The sequence below is a fragment of the Ptychodera flava genome, chromosome 8 (assembly GCF_041260155.1).
Source record: "Ptychodera flava strain L36383 chromosome 8, AS_Pfla_20210202, whole genome shotgun sequence".
In the NCBI taxonomy this organism is placed as follows: domain Eukaryota; kingdom Metazoa; phylum Hemichordata; class Enteropneusta; family Ptychoderidae; genus Ptychodera; species Ptychodera flava.
Genome location: NC_091935.1, coordinates 13,961,099 through 13,982,930, shown reverse-complemented (window position 1 = coordinate 13,982,930; position 21,832 = coordinate 13,961,099). Strand labels below are relative to the sequence as shown.

General features: G+C 37.7%; 1 protein-coding gene and 1 pseudogene across 2 annotated transcripts; both read left to right on the top strand.

Moving 5' to 3' along the window:
• Window positions 1-1,286: 1,286 nt before the first annotated feature.
• On the top strand, window positions 1,287-21,490 carry LOC139138559 (arylsulfatase B-like). Of its 2 annotated transcripts, none has more exons than XM_070706986.1 (16): window positions 1,287-1,445; window positions 5,151-5,306; window positions 5,631-5,742; window positions 7,046-7,097; window positions 8,500-8,603; window positions 13,046-13,170; window positions 13,762-13,832; window positions 14,096-14,197; window positions 14,933-14,996; window positions 15,234-15,331; window positions 16,488-16,624; window positions 17,199-17,257; window positions 18,111-18,228; window positions 19,074-19,144; window positions 19,785-19,889; window positions 20,796-21,490. In XM_070706986.1, exons 2-16 carry the CDS (start codon window positions 5,192-5,194, stop codon window positions 20,963-20,965), a joined length of 1,503 nt encoding a protein of 500 aa, XP_070563087.1. In that variant the 5' UTR covers window positions 1,287-1,445; window positions 5,151-5,191; the 3' UTR covers window positions 20,966-21,490. The 2 variants fall into 2 exon arrangements, with proteins under 2 accessions (XP_070563087.1, XP_070563086.1); XM_070706985.1 differs by having other exon boundaries at window positions 1,311-1,445; window positions 18,108-18,228.
• Window positions 3,725-3,843, top strand: LOC139139554 (5S ribosomal RNA; annotated as a pseudogene).
• Window positions 21,491-21,832: the final 342 nt, after the last annotated feature.

The window sequence follows — 21,832 nt, the reverse complement described above, 5'->3', positions numbered from 1 at the left end:
ACATTATTGTCACATTCTACAACAAACCTTTGTACCAGAATAAGCCTTAATTTTTCAAAGCAATTCTAATATCCAGCTGATCTGTGATGTATTGAAAATTATAATTTTGATATTATCTGTGATATAATTTAAGTATATTCGATTGAATGGATGCCATTAAAGAAAAAAGACCAACCTTATATATGAGACTTACTGTCTGTGTTTTTAACTGAAATTTCACTAAAAAACTCAAATTTGAAGGTAATTCTAGACATGCTAAGGTCATTTATGTAGTCACTTTGCGTTGTGCCATCTCTATAATGCAGTATACGGCTCTGAATGTTCTGTTTTATATTGAAAACACAAGGTCGTTTTTTCTGATTGGTCGAAGGAGATCTGTCTGCTGCATGCAAATCAGCGCGGATTTTTATGTTTAGAAACGTCTCCGTATAAAACATGCTGTACATGCTCTGCGACTTTTATCACGTTTATCAAATCACCTTCCGAAACCAATTTGAATGATGAGAGTTCGTCCATTCAAAGACACGTGTTTCCATCATGGGGCCACGAACAAACGATCGAGGTTAACCGCCAACATTGGTGAGAACTCGTGGTAGGGTCCAGCCTCACGGGGACTGAAAAGAGCCTTCATACCCCATAGGTTTACGTTTAGACCCCACCTACCTAATAAAAGTTTACTTTTAGGTGTAATAAATAAAAAGGCAAAATCAAAATATTGATCCATTAAATCTAGTGGCACTGTATTTAGGTTGGCAGTGATACTTACGCGGTCAGACCTTACACTGACCTTTCATTTACGTCATTGCAAAAGGCAAGTCATGCTAGCTGCAAGATTCCGTTTTGGCATAAACTCTAATTATCGAGATAATATGGCGAGTCTCCTATTTAAATCCGCAGTGAGCGAAGATCATCTGAAAAAAAAGAAATAAAAAAATAAAAAAACAAAATAAATACAAAATAAACAAATTAAATATTTGGGTAAACACGGACAATAAAAAAAAGACGTAAGGATCATTTACAAGGGGAATTACCGAAAAAAGTAGGACTAAAAATAAAATAATTGTCAATGAGATAAATAAAATTGCAAAAGATATAATTTACTGGAATAGGAGGGTTACTCAAATTCATCAGGGTTACTCAAATTTTCGGAGTTTCCGATGAAATTCCTCAAGACCCCCCTCCGGCCGTAAATAATGACGGCTCCCTTAGAATGATGACTAGCTAGTGCCGAGCTGGAGACTACCACCTGTGGCCCGCCTATGGCAGTGGTGAAAAACGGTAACGATAGTGAGAGCGCCGCCATTGACTGTCTGGGGTGTTTTCATGCGACGGTCGACAAAAGTTCAAAGGTCATGGAACCGTCCCCCACGACCCCAGGAACGTAATGGCTTGGTTGTTTATTGTTTACGGCGCAAGGTGACCTCAGAAGGTGACACAAGAATAAGGTATGTCGATTTAATTCGTAGTCAACGAAAACATGTAGAACTGGGGATACGCATTGCATTGGCACTAGCCCTCTCGCCTGTATGGCTTCCTCTGCCCGCAGATTTGCACTACGCGTACGTACCAGCGTAGCCAATAACAGCCGAGAAACTCGCAATGGACACGTAATGTACATGATGTATGGCTATACTATGGCAAAACTCTTGCACAGTATAGTCTCGCTATCTATTGGAGCTCGTCCTACGCTTCGGCGCTCATGCACTACACACTGAATACATATCCAAGAGCATGATAGCCGAGGCGCACCTCATATGGCTGTGTCGCTACATTACCTGTCCACGGTCCGGTACCGGGTCACCAGTGTACCAGTACCACAGTATCAATCTACGTGTGTCCTACCGTGGCATGCTACCTCTATCAAAGGCATTTGACCAATCGCTTCGCGATCGGTACTGATTCACGGTAACTTATCTCTCCCTGTTTACTGTGAATCAGTACCGATCGTGAAGCGACGGGTCAAGTGCCTGTGACCTCTATAGTGACCGTGACCCGCAAAGCTCCGAGGATGATGGAGGTAGAAAATACGCATTCATTCAAGCTTGTAATCAGTGACTGACTATTCGTGAACCAGGGAAGTGAAAACTCGTCAGCGGTTGTGTCGCTGCGACCTTTCTGGAGTCTGGGAGTAAGCTTATGGTGCGTAACATCGGCACCAAAGCTAGGATTACCAGTGTTGTTAAAAGTAGCCGGGTAATTCAAGAAAATAGACGGGTGGACTGCGAGGGAGCGAAGCGACCGAGTGGCGAGTGAGCGTAGCGAACGAAGGGGGGGGGGAGCGCGAGAGGGGGGTGTCCCCCTCTCGCAAGGCGAAAAATGAAATTTTGGAGTGTAGTCCTAAATGGTGTTCTCTGGTGGCATCTGAGGTGACATTTAGCTGAGACTGAAACAGTACTTTTGTTGTGTGTCTTAGACGTGGCTCACATACAACAAAACAAACAAACATGATTTTGAAGTTTTTCATACATGAACTAAATGTATTGTCGGAATCAAGTATACCTTTCGAACGGGCTTTCTTCGGGAAAAAAAATATTCCAACGGCAAGGGGCCAGTGGCCGACGCCACATTTCTTTTTGACGCCATCGTTAAAAATGACCTAAGATGACCTTCTTCGTCTTTTGGCCAGAGGTCCATATATCTTTCTTTCAAGAATTTGACTTTGTTTGTGTACCGTCTATTTACTGTCTGTTCTGTGCTGTTTTGTGTCTATGTTTACAACTATTGTCTTACGAATTCCGACCTAGTGTTATTGGACTATGGATTGGTATGATTGCGATTATTTTCATACTAATCAAACCAATTACATTGCTCGTAACAAATTAAAGACAACACCATAGGCGCGTAAATCAGCCAATCACACTATTTAACAAATAAAAGATCGGGCTCAAAAAGCCACAAACGGGTATTAAGAAACTGTTTTATGTTTGTGCAGTGCCATACGGGGAAAGGGGTCGCGAAACTGCTAATCGTACGCGTGCCGTCTAACAGCTGGCAGTGCAATCTCGAAATTAAGCTTACAGGTCTATAAAAATAATCTAATTACGTTAAAAGTAGCCGGGAAAAAATGCAAAAGCAGCCGGGTTATTTACCCGGCACCCGGCTTCTAAGGACAACACTGGATTACCCGTCTCGGCGTCACGACGCGTCGTGTAATTGAAGCGTAAAGTAATCTTTACACTCCAGTGTCACGAATTAAGCCAGCGAAAATGTCACCTATCGAATAAGGCACAGCCTTTGTTAGTGGTGTTTTGTTTCTTGTTCAGGAACGGGACCTTCAATAAATGGGCAACGTTCAGAAAATACCTGGTGGAATTTTTACAAAGCCTTGTCCTATGACAAAAGTACTAGTATTTTGAATACGTCGCGCTGTACGCAAATCGAAGGTGACCCACTTGCTATAGTTTTAGCCCCTGTACCGTAGGCAGATAGGCCATGTAGGCGACACGAATATAAGGGTAGCACATCTTGCCCATAGTTTTAGCCCCTGTACCGTAGGCAGATAGGCCATGTAGCCGACACAAATATAAGGGTAACACATCTTGCCCATGTCCTTGTTCTCCCTTCAACTTCTATAACAAAGTACATTAGTATATCCTTAGTACATTTGAGAAATAGGCCCTACACGCAATACCCTTGATGTTGTTCTGAAGGTTTCAAACTGACTGGTTTGATAATAAAGTCTGTCATTTCTAATTAATGGTGAGTTAAAACAACATTTTTAATCGCCTACGGCCATACTGCGTAGAATACACCGGTTCTCGTCCGATCACCGAAGTTAAGCTACGTTGGGCTTGGTTAATACTTGGATGGGCCACTGTCTGGGAATACAACGTGCTGTAGGCTTTATTCCTTTTATTTTACTGACTGAAATCAGCCTCAAAATCGAGTTTTGAATTCGCGTGTGTCGGTCAAATGTTTAATTAACAAAATGTGGGGCCTATTACCAGAGTTGCATGACAAAGTGTGGTCCATTTCTACGGTTCCAATTTTATTATTTACCCTTTCAACATGTATTCAATCCCATTGTATTCAAAGTGTTGGATTTATTATGTACAGGTAGGTGCCATATGAAGGTCCATCAAGAGTATGGCGTGAATGATAAAGAGACAATATGAAACATTACTCTTTTGTCAAGTCTGAGGGTCGAGTCGCTTCTTAACACACTGGTGGCTTCAAACCCTGATCATTACCTTTTTAAAATGGTTTCAACCCTGTAAGTAAGAGTTTTGTCGATTCTTAACAATAATGGAAAGACAGAATGAACATGTGCAAGAAAAGGTGTGATATAAACAGAAGTGGCGGGAGAAGTAACCATCTCTGATGCCTAGTTTGCCAGATTCCCCGTCTTATTCTAATGCTGGCTGTACTGCCTTACCGAAAATGATCACATACAAGGGTGAACATCGTGATGAAAATGGCACCTTCGTGACTTTAGACACAGGCAAGGAGTAAGCGTAAGCATGTGACAAAGTTTGTGAGCATATGAAGGAAACGGTATAAAAAGATGGTAGACATGATTGTATTGTTTAATTATAGCCCATTCCTGTTCCTAGTTGCTGGCAAGGCATAACAGCTGCAGGTAGAGCAACTACCCGACTATATATGGTGAACATATGCAGGGTCGCATATCAATTCATTGCACGTTCGGTGTAATCTTCGGCATATAATTCGGCTTCATTACCAGTTCATTCACATGTTGCAGGTTTATGTACATCAAAAATTCATCTGCATTGCCCGATAAGATATCTCAATATTTTCAAATCATCTGTTGTCCGTTATCAGTTTCTCTTTTTGCTTCTTGGTCACATTAATCCGTCATTCTTCTTATAAGAAGCCTGGCAGATGTAAATGGACCACTATACGTTGGAAGTGGCTGGTTGGAATGAGGGTCACCCACATTTTTTTTAAGTTCTTATTGTTATTTTGGAGTTGGCAGAATATGTATATTTTTCCGGAATAGCACGTCTTTTCAATTTTTCAGTCACGTGAATGCGCTTTTGCTAATTTTGCAACATGCCTTAGGTTGCAATGCTCTTGACAAGTGTTCCCTGCAGCTTTTTTGTAATTTTGACCAGTCAGCCTAATGGCATACTGGTTCAGCCCATAGTCTCAAAATATATTTTACATTTTTCGCACTTCTATTCTGCTAGTTCTCGACTTTCAACGTAAAGAAGACTGGTCAAATAGCGGAATGAAGAGTGCACTTATCGTAGCTGCGACAGTCGGCGCCATTGCCGTAATTTTATCTATGCAAGGCCGGAAAGTCAAACGTCCACACATCGTTTTAATCCTTGCTGACGACCTTGGTAAGTCCAACCAGGGATTATTTGCACTGTAAGGGCGTTTCAGGCTCTTCCTAGAGTGCTACCTATGTTGATATTCATAAATTTCAGCTGGATTTTCCGTTGTTTGGCAAAAACGTACAAGGAAACATTTTCATCTGGCCAAAACGTGAGCAGGATATCAACATGTGGAATATTTAAAGACGAAGTAGTTTCCTGTTTTGATTTCTAGTTCGATAGTGTACTAGTATGTTGAAGACGTTCTCAATATATTTTATCAATCGCAAAAGTCTATTTACCTAAGTCCGCGTACCTAATTACCTTGATTACATGTCACTAATAACCCAGGGTGGAATGACATTGGCTGGAACAACCCAAACGTCAAAACACCACACTTGAACACACTTGGTCAAAATGGCGTTATATTCAACCAGACCTACGTTCAACCAGTTTGCACTCCGTAAGTAGTATTTATGTCTTTATTATAGTATAGAACAACACTCTAACTCAGTTGTATATACGCTAACCCGGATGCCACAGAAAGTACTTAGACACTTCTTTACACGATTGCATATGATCGACACTGAAGAATGAGAGTTTAGAGTACGAGATGTGTATTGAAGTCAAGTACCGTATAAACCCGTCGATGCTTGGTCGATTGTGGTACATGTAACATATTGATCGTGCTTCAACGAGATTCCGCGCTAAAATATCGCAGACTTAACGATATTAAAGTACGGGGATGAATAGAAAAAAAAATCGTATGAACGTTTATCAACCATTGGGGTAATGGCGCCCATATGCCACTATGAGTAAACTGTAACGTGATTGGTAAACCTTATGACAATATATATCTTGTTTGAAGTTTCTTTTGTGTATTTAAAGTTCCATTAGCTGTATCTTCTGGCGATTTTTCCGTTAGTTTTGATTGAAATGATCACTGGCTCATGTTGAAGAGTCTGTCAAATAATAGAGAATTGCATATTATTCGGAAACATTACGTGCCTGACAACTAAATAACATGTGATTTTACAACGAAAATTTCAATTTTTGTCCGGACAGAAATACAAACTCTGTTGACACGCGGATTCCAACGTAGGCATTCTTCTGCACCTGTGCGAGCCATTTACAGCAATTTAAAAATAAATATTCATTACTTATGCCCGGTACTTATCGTAGTCCATTGTCTGAACACGTTGCGTAGCCAGATGTCTGGCAAACCACGACGCAATGTTGTTTTGATCCCGCAATAAAGGTGAACTTGTACATCTCGCGTGATCGCGGCGTCACCATATCTGCGTTCTCCCCAGCACGCTGAGCATGCCAGACGTCAACAAACGAGCTCGGAAGGGCAACACGTGTGGACAAAAATTAGCAGTTTTATGTGGCTATAACATCACTAATCATGTTTGTTTCTTCGTAAAACAACATTTTGCAACAAATATGAGCCTCCAACATGGAATTTTCCGAGGTAAAAAATGGTCAACAGTTACAAATAATGGCCCTTTAATTAGTTCTCTTGATGGTAGCTTTGCATATGTAAATGAACGTTGATATATGGTTATAATTTCGTAGTTGCTGATCATTTGCTGCTCGGCTATTATTATTTGAAAATTTTACGTTCAATCGCATGATTTAGAAAAGTGATATAAATGTACTGAACAGGGGAGTATATTTAGTCCTCATGTGATTGTCTTTTAAACTGAATAATGCGAGCATTTCACTATAGACATATCAGTACACATGCTTATTAACATTCTCAGGACTAGAGCTGCACTGATGACGGGCTACTACCCATTCCGTACTGGTATGCAGGTATGTATCTTAATGTGATTTGGGGACTAAAGTGAAAAACGTATTAATATATTTTTACAAATGAGGTATAGCGTATATAACATGTTATGAAAATTATAATTTCTGGAAGAAAATGCAGGTGAATATTGAAAGAACGATTTAAAGTTATACAGTCACCTGTAATCTAAAAATGCCCATATACGGTCAAAGGGCCATTCCTTGGTATTCAAAATGCCCATGTTGGGGCGCTGTTTTTAAAAAGCGGCCACCCGCTTAAAATCTGTGATTGGTTAGATTTTCTCTTTCCATGGTAACTGCGGTAAAATTGGAAGAACAGGTGACAGTATACCTTTAACACCAATATTCAAAAGCACTGCCCGTATTTCCTTCTCACAAAATTTTGGAGAAGCCAACTTCAGAATTTATGACATGCAATCTTTTGTAAATTGACATTGAGTTTCAATAATCGATCTGTGAAAATTCAAGTTTAAAATGGAATCAGTTGATGTCAATCATGTGGGTGGAAGTTTCTGGAATATGCAGTGAATGACATGTAATGCAGCTTCCCATCTGCACTGCAACAATTTCTTCACTTCTTGTCGATTTGGCTGTAAGTCAGTGATTCCTCGATCAAATGAGAGCACTCAACCTACGTCTACTCAACTAGAAAATGTGCTAGTGATGAAAGCCACTCGACTACATCCAAACCTTTAAAGCCCCAATAGCTGCAAATGTGTAATAAACCGATCTCAAAATATCCTGAGTTTTCCAAGAGTTTTCTCTGAATAAGACCCATTAAAGACTGAAAAAGTATATCCCACTGTCATAAGTGTCGAAAGTGTATGTAAATTCAAAACGTTTTACAATAATATCATTTTAGATTTGCAGCCATTTTCAAAAACTATTCATATGACAGAGAAAATAAATATTACAACAACAACATCTTAGCCATCGTGTGTTCTGCATTCAAGTAAATGGCATAATGCTTGTTTCTTTTATGATCACGATGTGTATGTGCAGGAAATACTGGATTTTCGTACTCTTCCGTAGGGGCGCCATGGCTCCCGTTTATTATTTAACCTGTTAAAATGCGTAGGCATGGTCCAAATCAGCGAGCAGTGATACTTCTGGACATTTCCTTCAGTTAGCACAGTCACATGAACCAACTTCGGATTGAAAATAAAATCATGAAAATAATGCATAAAATTCGCAGCTATTGGGGCTTTAAACACTACCATTATTCAAACGCCCGGAAGATTTTTTGCGTTCAACGACACAGTTGACTTGTATGTTTTCAAACTATTCCATGCACTAAGAGAAACGTAAAAGATGTGGTTCCAGCATTATTGCATGACTTGGGGCGACTGGTTATACTTTTTCACTTCTGGCAAGATTGTACCGATGTCTTTTATCCTTTTTTCAGCATGGTATAATATGGAGATTCATGAAAGGCGGTTTGCCTCTGAAATTTAAAACGCTACCTGAAAAGTTGAAGGAAGTTGGCTACTTGACCCATCTCGTCGGAAAGTAAGTAAAAGGTGCACTTCAGTGAAATCTCGATCAGATTCGAATTCACACCAAGTCAAAGCGCTAGGCTATATCCCCATCCTTAAAAAGAATGGTTCAATAACCGAGCTTAGATGTTACCATAATCTGACTGCGATCCCTCCACACGCTATAGAGTTTATATACTTGCTGTCATAGATCGGACATGAACTAACAGCAACGAATACATCTCTAAACTGGGCTTCAGATAGCGAATTTTAAGCGTTTAGCTTATGACTGAAATATCCTCGAAAACTGCTCACACAGGAAAAGCCATACGCGAGTTATTTTCCATGTCGTATCTGTTACCAGAAAATGTAAGAAAAAAGTAAAACAAACATTATATACCTTATGTAAATTAGGCCATGTGATGGTTTACATGATTTTGCGACTTTTTCAGCTGTTCTGTAAGGCAAAGTCTGTCTGTCTGTCTATCTGTCTGTACAATGCGTGCGTGCGTATGTATGTATGTACGTACGTATGTCTGTATGTATGTATGTATGTATGTATGTATGTATGTATGTATGTATGTATGTATGTATGTATGTATGTATGTATGTATGTATGTATGTATGTATGTATGTATGTATGTATGTATGTATGTATGTATGTGTGTGTTCGCATGCCAGTATGCTTTTTTGGTTTTGCGTCCAATGCACAAACTCGAAAGTGTTGTGTCAAATTGATATTACACAGAGTTGCTGTGTTGGTTGAAGGCTCAGTTGTTCAAATTAAGATACAAGTCCCAAATTATACACAAATAAGGTTAAAAATGTTTAAATTGGGGAAAACAATTTATAAGTTATCGGATACCTCTGATGTTTTATTTGCAGCTGCGTCAACTGGGAAGTAAAGTTTGTATTAGATTCGTTCATTTCATAGTAATATCTCTAAATTTGTATATGGATGAGCTCTTTCTCCATTTTTATTTATTTATTTGTTTATTTATTTATTTATTTACTTGCTGGGAACAACGGGCTTTCGCCCAATTACAGTTCCAGCAAAAGATAAAAAGAACTAACAAAAAGCACAACAAGAATGCCGAAGAATGAGCATTGAGTCTAGACACATTAGGTTTAAATCGTTGTTTTGAGCGCAAAGAGCGAGAAGGCACATTCAAACAGATACGCTCAAAAATTTCTGAACTGTTATAAAAAGAGAACATACATTTGCAAAAGGTCGTATCCAGAAAACTTTTGCGCTCTTGTAAAGGCGGAATGTTAAAAAATGTACAGTGTGGGTTGTAGTGACCAGATGAGTAGGTTATGCCAGTTTTATCGCACAAGTGTTTGATAAATTTACACTGAACTCTTTCAATACGGTGAAAGCTTTGACAGTAATTGTGTGCTGAGAGTAGTTCAGATTTTGGGTGAGAAGAATACCCAGGTCTTTAACTGATGTTACTCTGCATAAATTGTCACCATTAATACATTATCATACAGAATCGGAGTTTTCTTGTTCGTAAAGGAAATAACCATACATTTTTTAAAATTCAGTTTAAGTTTCCATGTCGTGCACCATCTCTTAATGTGGTTTAGGTCTTGTTGAAGAGAACTACAATCTGAGATGTTAGAAATTTGCCGATACAGTTTTCACTCATCTGCATACAATGACATGAAACTTGAAACTGAAGAACTGATATCATTAACATAGAGAACAAATAGAAGCGGATCTAACTGAGACCCTTGTGGTACACCAGAACTAACTTTACTCCATGAGGAGAAGTGACCATTAAGGACCACACGCTGCACTCTATTACTAAGATATGAGTGGAACCAATTCAAAATGTTACTATGAATGCCAAAGTGGGAGAGTTTATGCAGTAGAATTCTATGTTTGACTAAATCAAAAGCTTTGCTAATATCAAGGTATATAGAATCAACTTGGCCACGATCATTGATAACTCTGGATAAATGGTCTGTGTAAGAAACAGGGTTGGTGCACAGGGTGTTGTCTCCATGTCCGTCCCCAGGGGTGGGTAGGTGTTTCGTTGTATCGCTAATAAAGATATATTCTACCAACCTTTGGTGTTTCGGTCTGAACTTAGCACTGCCCTTGACAATCTTGCGTATACGTTTTATCAACATGCTGCGTCTATTATCTGATAAGTTTGAGTGACTAATCAGCCAAAGTAATCAAGGGTAAATTACTAATCTGTGGACGCTCTCACCAGATTATCACCGGATTAAATTTGACAAAGTCAATAACGAACGCACCAGCAAGGTATATATTAGCGATACAACGAAACACCTACCCACCCCTGGGGACGGACATGTAGACAACACCCTGTGGTTGGTGACAGTGGAGCGCCCCCTAACAAATACGTGCTGATTATCGGCCAGTGCATTCTGCACGTGATTATAAATGACATGTGAGGAAAGACAGCTTTTTCAAAAAACTTTACTAAAAATAGCGAGGAGTGAGATAGGCCGGTAATTACAGGCCTCATTACGAAGGCCAGATTTATAAACCGGAACAATATTACCTCTTTTGAACAAAGACAGAAAGACACCAGTCTGAAGCGACTTGTTAAAAAAAACGTAAGCGGTAGAGCAAGCGGTTGTGAACAAGTACGAATGACTCTGGTGGGGATCCCATCAGGGCCTAACCCTTAGGCTTTAAGTTGTTGAAAATGTTAGTCACTTCATCAATAGTAATAATGACATTGTTTAAACAATCGTTAACAAAAGGTTCGCATTAAGGGACAACATCACAATTATCAGTACTAAAATAGACTTAAAATACCTATTAAAAAGCTCAGCCATATCGAATGGTGTAACAGCACTGATCCCGTAATGTGTAAAAGACGTTTGGAAGGAACGAGTATTACGTCTATTATTAATGAAAGACCAAAAATGTTTACTATTTGTTACTATTTGATCTTGTACTTCACCGAGATAATAATTGTATGCGAGCTTCTTGGGCTGTTTAAATTCCTTTCGTAGTTCCTTGAAAGCTGTGTACGCGTCTTCTGTTTTTGATGCTTAATTATTAAAATCGCCGTAAATGAGGGCTTAGTCATCGGGTTTACAAAGTGAAACTACAAGCTCTTCCAGCACTGATGACGGAGAATTTGGTGGAATGTACACAGCTGCAATATACATGTTGATTTTACGAAGTGCGACTTGCACTTTCTCCATTGCGGTACAAAATATTATTTTCTTATTTTCTATTCGCCAAATAGATTCACGATTTTGTTTTCAATTTTAATTTCAATTTTATTTAAACTTTAAGAATATTTTATCATATTTAGCATAGACAAATCGCTATTCAGGAAGCGCTTTGCAGGGGGTAAAAATTAGTAGACGCATAAATAGTTTCACATTAATCAGTAGTGGCCCAGGAAGTCTTTGGGGATAGAGACAGGGATAAAATATTAGCGGAAGCCTAGCAAGGAACCTGTTTTAGCTCATGTCCAGATGTTTGTGTGCACTTATCTGAACACGAGCCGGAACCATTTACCTCACTGCTTTAGAATTTGTTATTAAGCTCCTCGGCATGGTCGTGTGACGTCAAAAGGCAACATTGATATTAAAACAGATTTTCTTCTTAATAGTGGTGATTTAACCGCTCTTTTTAAAACATTAGTATCTCGTATAAAATACATCTAAGATAATACATTTGGTTTAATTTAAATACATGTGTTAGCCCAAAAGATATGCTGTGTAAAAACAGTAAAACATCAAAAGCTTATGACCAACAGGTCATTTGACCTGGATGTTTAGTTTGTAGGCACCTACGGTAGAGGTATTCTGTTTTTATAGCTTCATGGCAATATTTGTGGTTTTCTGCTTTTATTAGTTTTCCCCCATTTTTGCCACTATGGTTCATCAATTTCCTTTTCAGGATTGTCACAAGATTGCTTAGAAAAGTGATAACAAGTTCTTACAGGTGTTTGTATATTGGAAGTTTGAGAACAGTGAATTATAATTTTTCGAATAGTGAATAACCGCGTAAGTATACCCCATGTCTGACTGAAGATGCGCACACTGAATCATTAAACGGATTCCCACAAATCATATTGAATTTCAAGTACCATTTTTTGGCTGATAACATTTACCAGTAAGATACTTTGATTAAAAGAATAAGGGACTTTAACATACGTGAGATCGTTTTATCATATTTTATTGGAAATTTTCTTTTCATGAATCTCCTATTTATGACCCTTAAATTTTGTGTCCACATTTCCTGAGACGTGCTCATTTTGTATTTTCTAAATTACGACACAAACTAATAAAAGTAGTTTTGCTAAACCCTAAAAAAAATACCAAAAGCTTATTTCTACCATAACTAACGCCCTGTTAAAATACTGACCCCTTAGAGACACAGTGTACATGATATAGATATGTCATATCTTTATCAATTAAATATATGATCAAAATGGAAGCACAGTATCATTGACACTACACTGTCACTTCCTTCAGGTGGCACCTTGGTTATTCAAAGTTGGATTATACACCTTTGAAACGAGGATTTGATTCCTTCTTTGGTCACTTAGGAGGCATGATATCAAACTATGGAAAGACCGCTAAAGATATATTTGTGAAGGGTAAGTGTATGTTGCTGTATCTTTTACATCGTGGTACAATCGGTGAAAATACCCAGTAGACTTTGAATGTTGTATCGAATCTTAGTGTAACCAGTCTTGTTCTCAGTGAAAGCAAAATAGATTTTGATTCCTCAACAGAGGATGCTCTATTTAACCGCGAAATCATCCTAGCTCCAAAACTAAGGAAGCACATGTCATTTCATACAGCATGAAGAGGCATTCCATATAAGTTTACACACTGTGTCAGCGTTATTTCAAAAGTTAAAACTGACAAATTTGCCGGAGTCATTTTCCATGTCGTAAACCACTTCTTCAAAATCAAACATCATAAATAATCATGCTCAATCTGAGGGTCAATCAAAGTGGATACCGAGGGTTGTATTTCGTTAAAAGCTGCAGTTAACTCGAGTAGCATCCATTGCCGGTAGTTAACAGGAACTACGTCACAGTTCTTTACCGATTCTGTCTGTGTTCGTTCCACTGCAAACTGTCAACGTCAATGCAAATATTGATCACAGAGATCATTGATCACGGATAGATTATGAATGGATTAGTTTCCTGGTTGACATTTCTCTCTTCCCTTTTATCAAGAAACGAATGTAGGGTACGATCTTCGAGACAATACTGGTGTTGTTCAAAAGGACAATAAGACGTATTCGACGGTGAGTTTGACAGTACACATAAACGAGAGTGGCTTGCGTGGAAAACAACTTGTATTTAACTTGCCGTTCACAAATAGAACACTTTGTCTGTTTTATACCAGCTTCCAATGATAATAAACAAATTACTCGGCAATTCTCGTTTAACTGGAGGAAAGCTTTGCTTTGTTACATGTAAAATAAATATATTTTCTGACTCAGCTGTTCAGGAGAGGAGACCTTTCCTACTCTAAATCTCTATGTGATCTTCATTCATACATTTGTAGCTGCTGTACACAGAACGAGCGGTCGATATCATATCAAAACACCATCCTGAATATCCTCTATTCTTGTATTTCGCCATAGACCAACCCGCAAAGGGATTTCAGGTAAGACCTTCACTTCATTTATATGGATACACATTTATGACTGATTCCTCCGATAATTGATTGTGTGGAATGACTGGATGGAATGTTCATTGAGTAAACAGTTCAGGAAGTTGTTCTCTTTGGTTCAAATATTACATTTATCATGCCTTGGCCGTGTTTGCCCTCATAATCGATCTATTAAAGAGTGGAACAGCTTAAAAAAGAAACTGATAGTCCCGATATTGTTGAAGTCATCGTTTAGCACTTTTCTTGTCAAAGTTTGTAAATATCTTCTGACATATCTCCTCGTCATTTTTTGGTAAGCCTTACATCATGTTTGTCAGATTCATGAGCTGTTTAAAATATTTCATTAAAGTCCTCTGTAATTGGATGATACGACGATTATGCTGAGCTTTCATTCAGCATAGTCAATAGATTGGGTCCTTTAACTTTCCTGTAGTAAGAATGTTTGACCTGTCGACATAAAGCCATAATTGGAATGAATTTCGATATAGTGAAACTTAGTCAGAGCCTTACAGAACTGCGTCATTTTCATGACTGCTTCAGGATCTTTCATGCTGATAATTCCATTTGAATGAATCTGCCAGTTTTGTTGAGCACTCAATAACAGCCATTCACATTTATTGAAATTTCATCTTCACTTTCACCCGACAATGTCATGAAATAGCTTACAAGAGTGTTAGGAACAGATAAAAATAAAGAGGGATTTTTGACTTCAGTGTTGTCTTTTTCTAGGTTCCAAGTAAATACGAAGATCTCTACCCTAACATGGAGAATCAGAATATCAGGAGGTATTATGGTAAGAAAATATGATCAAAGTCAATGTTGGCTGCAACGTAGGAATCTTTCAGTGATGGGGGTGTTGTGAAGACTGTACATTACGGTTCTAAAGTAGTGATTGAATTATGCAAAACGATTACTTTTTTGGGGTTGTTGCTGGTTATTTCTCAGGTACGGTGTTGTGCCTTGGAACGTCTTTTCTCGTTTAATCGTTTCCACTGTACCTAAGGACATTAAAATGTTTTATTATTTAAAGCCAAGGTTTCCCTTGTGGATGAAGCAGTTAGAAACCTCACATCTGCGCTGAAGTCACGTGGAATGTGGGAAGATACAATGTTGATTTTCATAAGTGACGTAAGTTTACATCTTTTCTGTTTGCATTGATAGCCACCTTGCATGACGTCTAATATCGGTTTAAAGTCTGTGGACTAACTACTTCAAATTTACACGTATTCCCGCCTCTATGCGTATACTATATTACATTTGGGCTTTGACAAAATCAGTGGAATCAATGTTTAGCCTACAGTACAACAATTTTCCTTCATGTTAATGATAAACAATAACAAAGCAATTACAGTTGTCTGTCCTTCGTCCACTTCGTGCGTGTACGTCTTCTTGAAAAAACACTCATCAGCTTAAAATGTGACTTTGATGTATAGATTTAATGATGAAAATCCAATTTGTAATTGTCTTTTAGTTTGCGTTATTTGTCTTGGTCGCTCATATTTGCACAACAGCACTGACAGCATAGATTTTAGAACATTTTCGTGACGGCAACTTGAACTTCTCACCTTGCATGCACGTAAATAACCTATTAATTTGTTACATGCTGAAGGCAATATCGAAGCATACTTGACCAATGATATCGATAAGTTTACAATAGTAGCAATACAATTTAAAATCGTCTCTGTGAGGCTGCGTTTAAAATTATTTAAACTTAAGGGACCATCAGAAAAACACTAAATTCTACTGTACTGGCCAGTGTCTTGCAGGTGTACCCGATGAACCTGTGCAAGTAGTAAGGCTGTATCTATATAAATGTTTGACAAAATATCAGGCGATTCTGCCCGTTGGATTTGCATTAATAAAATAAAATAAACAAAGAGAAACGTTTACCTTGTTTTATAATTTCAAAAAAGTGGAGAAACTGTATTATTTGGTTAACATCTTGCAAGGCTAAATAAAAAGATATGTGTATTTCTTGTAACCCAATCTAACCTCTTGAAAACCTATTTTAAAACCATCCCATCCAAAACTTTCTGCATTTTGAAAACTCGAACAGGAATTTGCAAAATTCTGCAACTTTTAGACAAGTCACACCCAAATAAAGATAATCAAAACGTTTCCGACCGATCTACCCCGTTGCTCGGAGACACGTATATGGAACTTAAAACACTCAATAAATATCGAACACATGGAAATTCTCTGCAAAGGTGATGGCCCTCCAACAAATACTGACCTCGCTTGCATGTGCCTCACACATACCATTCTATTCGTCCGAATCACTTAGAACGGTGCATTGATAGTCACACAGGGCAGTAACTTGCCATTTCGTGCCCTCGGCTCAACACTGTTTGAAGGCGCCGTCAGAGTTCCAGCAATGATACATGGACCCCTGGTGAAACAGAAAGGATATGTCCATGACGGGTAAGAGAACTAGAATTTGTTACTAAGCTGGTGATGTCTCCGATATTATGAGTTTACTGGCAAGATATCTCAGGAAAGTAAAAGTCATAAGGCCAGGACATTCATTTATTCCGGCAAACTTTACATTAGACGTGCTGTTTTGGCCCGACTCTACGATTAAGACACACTATCTGTAAACTGTGCTTAAATTAAGGTAGATTTGATCCAAAGACAAATGTTCAGAGCCTAAAACTTTTTTCTATGCGTTCTCAACCTACTGTTTGAGTCGGGTAATTACGAAGCTCATGGAGTAATTAAGTTTTCACTGTCTTATTTTTGTTTAAAATCGGAAATTCAATTTTCCCAATAGACTACAATTAAGTTAACAAAGGGATGGCGTCCATTTTGAATTTCAAGGTCGATAAATATTGGGTAATTTGTTACTCTGGTTCCAAAGTTTTAACGGCGACCAAGTTTCAGTAAATGTTTCAGTCTTTCAATCACCTTACGGTAATCGACATTACAATGATTACATTGGAAATATTTGGCACTGTAAGATGTACCACAGCTAAGTGAAACCTTTTTTGATGCGCAGGTTAAATCACATTACGGATTGGCACACAACTATACTGTCAATGGCGGGCATCACTCCAGGTAAGACAAACAAGCAGTCACTGGTACCAGGTTCTCACGATAATTATTATGTTGTATGAGATGTCACAACGCTCATTTTTCTATGGGACGCCAGGATATGCAAATAGAAACAAGTAGCGTCATTCCGCCTCCATCATCACTGGTCGACCCAACTCTATATTTTGCGAGACCTCTAAAGCTAGGTTCACATTCAGTACAAGATTGAATTAAGAAAAAATATAGTTCGTGTACACACTATGTTTTAATCTCGCGCCAGGGCCGACGCTGAGTCGACCTAACCTCTGTAGTGTGAACGTAATTCTATTGTAAACATCCTACAAAAGTTATTTTCATAGGCTCAAGTTCTCTTTTACATGCTATAGGATTTTTTCATTTCACTTCAACACGTTTACGTGGTTTTATGTGGCGGGAAATGTACGTCGATAATGTATATAATATGGAGTTTGATATGATACATTTTAGTATGTTGTTCCACAAGATATTACGTGACAATAGATCAGGCCATGACTTTCCATCTAAATTGAAAAGATTCAAAGTGTAAAAAAGGCAAAGCCAATTTAGGCAATGCCTTGTTTTCTAAAGTTTAAGGTCAGCTCGTTGTATGTAAAGTAACTTTTCACAAAGGTGTATTTATTGTGTAATTGGTATGTCTTTGCGTTCATCTTATTTTTTCGGTAAGATCAAAAAGACAGGCTTGATCAATGGACTGGTTTCGGACTACTAATTAGGTCGCTGTTGATAGTCATACCGTTTAGGCCAATGACCATGTACAGTGTTACAACTTCCAAAATGTTCCAATATGAGTGTTGTCCTGCCCTTTGTAATATGTAGCTTCACTATTCATTTAAAGCAGAATCGGACCTAGACGGTATGGATATTGTAGACATGATTGCGAACGGTTCACCATCACCACGAAAAGAATTTGTATACAACATCGATCAATTTGAAATGTCTCCTGGTGCAGCCATAAGGTAAGGCTAAAAAAAATAAATTGTGCTGTTCCGATAACATAGTTTTTAAAAATAGGGTAGATAAGTCGGCAGAGATTTTTTTTTCAAAAATATTTTTATTTTTAAATGTGCATTTTCAGGGGTTAAGGGCGGTCAGACACTGGCCTAAACATTTCCAGAAAAATGTATCATACCTATAAAAGAAAAAAACAAACCATAAAAGACATCTTCGTTCAAGCGAAAATCAAATGCCAAGTAACGAACGCATGATTTTACGTTTTTTTTCTTCTTTATTTACTTCCGTGTTTACGTAGCTCTAAAAAGTGTAGGGCCGGCAGGTAAAAACTAGGGTAGGTCGGGTTATCGGAACAGCACAATTTTTTGTTCGGCCTATTGCAGTTCAAAGCTCCCTGTTTTCATTGTTGTGCAGTCTACTGAAAATTTAAATACCCACAATATGATAATAAAATGTGCATTTATGCAAGTGCACGAATGAGTATTATTTACGCACACAAATAGAATGGTGATAACGTAATCAAAAGTTCGTTTCAATAAATCAGCTAATCGCAAAACAACGTACCAATTATGCTTTTGTGTCTAAAAAGTGTTTACGGCTAATGCATCGTTCCCTTGTATAGAATGTAGACTGTGTATATATATATATATATATATATATATATATATATATATATATATATATATATATATATATATATATATATATATATATATATATATATATATATATATATATTATAATATTTGTGGTAAAAAACCACCAAACTTACTGACCTGTAAGCTTATGGCTATCCTGCTGGTCACTCTTGCAAAAACACTCAAAATCTGAATACGTAATTCTTTCTCAGGGTCGGAGACTGGAAATTAATTACAGGCAATCCAAACATGAATTATCCTGGCCAAGTGCTCAGTGAAGTAGGTAAGTAAATTTTGAAATGTTTTTTATAGATTTCTAGCACCTAAAACTTCTACCTTATGCCGAACGCCGTTGAATGATAATGTTGATTTGAAATATGTTTTTACACATGCCAAAGGTATTTATGAGTTTTGTCTGAGAAATGGCCAACAATTTGGACACCATGTAATTGTCCAAACTTTTATTTATTTACATGGGAAACGTGAATTTCAGCGCAGTTTATTAAAAAAGAGGTCTTTCAAATCTTGATGAGCTGCTGCAGAGATTTTTTGTATTTAAAGAGGTTTTATTGGTGACAGTAAATACATGTTTGATTGGTCACAATGCTTGTCATAAAGGGTAACGGTACAATTCTCAATTGTGAGTTATCTTTGTAACATTTAAATTCATTAACAGCATCAAATGTCTGCTTCATTTTTCAAAATAGCAATTTCGTATTTTACGTGGTAGTTGTGATAGAAAATTCATAGCAAACGATGTTTTTTCTATCACTCATTTTTAAATAAATCGTTTTGCTATCCTATTACACTATGTCGCTTTGGCTCCCCTACAACAAGTTTAAGAGAATGTACATAAGTATTTCGTAATAGAGAATTTTTGCGCTATAGGTATATCATGCACTCGTTATCGCCACTGTTTTCAGATGGCTGGTTGCCAGTGGACAGAGAGGTGATAAAGCCGAAAGGAGTCTTGGATATGAAAGTTCCAACACCACCTGCAAATGTGACCTTATTGTTCAATTTGAAAGGTTTGTGGGTGATTAATTTCATGAACTTCAAGGTGAACATCCAACATTGGCCCACTGATAAACACCTGGCTGGACCATTTGACCGTATAGATTTTGTATTTTGTTTTCGTGTACTTTTCGTAGTCACGATATTGTGCAGACACTCGAAAACAGCAATAAAGTGTTTTTGTCATTAGATATACTGTGTCGTAAGCAATAGTCATATCATAGCTTTTGGCATCGAATATTGAATTACAAACTATAATTTAGAAAATGTTTTTCCTAAGCATTTTTGGACTTTCGTTTTAAAATATCCTCAAACCTTGTAAGAAAGTACCATGTAGCACATCAGAGAGTTCATAAATGTTCCCAAGCTTGTAAAATATTCATTGGGTCATTTGAAATGTTTCAGGAATTACAAACTCAAAGTTCACCAAAGTAAATGAAATTTCATCACATGATGTCTACGTTACTGGTATTGTGTCGACGTTACTTGTATGGTTTACGATATTACGTGTCATTAACAACTAGCATTTGCCGTATTTCAAAGATGATAGGTTCGATTGCATAAAATGTCTAAGACATTTTTAAAATGTCATTTGCTATAAATGTAAGCAATACTCCGTAGCAAGTGAATTTTACTCTCATGTCCGTGTTCTTGACATGGCTTGTGAAATACAGGGTTTAATGCATATACGATATATGACACACCAAAGCAGCATTTTGTCTACTTAATGTCAAGATATCTTTTAATTAGGAGTATTTTCTGTGAAACATCCGTTTCCGTAATGTTGTTTTGTTAGCTCTTTTTACGGACACTTATCAATGCCCGAGGTTTTTGTTGACACAAAAAATATACTTTGACACAATCATATATGAATACATACGGTATCTTCTTTGACTCGGCTTTTAAAATTTTCTTAATAGATGACCCAGAGGAACGACATGACTTATCACATAAACTTCCGATGAAAGTAGAGGAACTGCGTCGAAAATTGGATGAGTATAGGAAAGATGTCGTGCCATTAATCGATACTACATTGGACCCAAAAGCAGACCCTGATAATTTTGACGGAGTCTTCTCACCATGGCTGTAGTTTCAAAAGTGGATCTCCAAAGATGGGACTGAAAGAATATGCACGGGTAGCAAAACTTATCAGACTGATCTGTTGTCATTTCTGCTTGACGTATGAGCATGTGAGCTCAACTCAGCTGTTGAATTGAGGCTGATACCATATTTCCACTTTTATACCCTTTAAGGGACCAGTATTTGTTATGTCATTGGTAACTATTCACTATATTAAATTCTCTAAATTCTCTAATGTATGATTTAACATAAATGTAGCGCAAAGTTTGTAAATTCAAACACAAAAATATTAGTCAATTGAGCTGGGTGCACCTAGCCAAAGCTATGTTCCCAGCTTTATATTGCCGCTTCAAACAAATGTATATTTGCCACTTGTAAGATATCAATTTCGAATGGTTATAAAATTCAATTTGAAAAAGTAACAAGGTACACTTGTAAGGGAATAACTTTAAATTTATTTTAGTTTTGGCAAGATACACGAAGATGGTGTTAGTACAATTCAGATCAATAAAGATAAATATGTTTTACAAAATAATTATTTTTGGGGGTTTCATCCGTCTGTGTGTGAGTCTGTGCATGTGTGCCTCCACCCATCCGTCCGGGGGCGTCTCTTGGACATATCTGATTTTTCTAAAATTTTGTATCGGACAACACACTGTGGCATACACGTACACGTCCAAATGGATACCAGGCGGCGTTTTTTGTGCTAAGAGTTTGACTGATTTCATTCAAAGTTGGCACAAGGACAGTACACTATGACTTATAATTTTAATTTTTTTTCGCAAGTTGGTCCTGTATGTGCGATCCGTGGCAAATATGGCAGCCTAGCAGTCATTTTGTTTTGTAATATTTGTCCTGCCAGAGCCACTTCTATGAC

Excerpts from the sequence above, each read along its gene's own strand:
- LOC139138559 (XM_070706985.1), top strand. The coding sequence starts at position 5,192 with ATGAAGAGTGCACTTATCGTAGCTGCGACAGTCGGCGCCATTGCCGTA. Across the intron at positions 17,258-18,107 it reads AATGGCGGGCATCACTCCAG|CAGAATCGGACCTAGACGGT; the intron begins GTAAGACAAACA and ends ATTCATTTAAAG. Across the intron at positions 18,229-19,073 it reads TCTCCTGGTGCAGCCATAAG|GGTCGGAGACTGGAAATTAA; the intron begins GTAAGGCTAAAA and ends ATTCTTTCTCAG.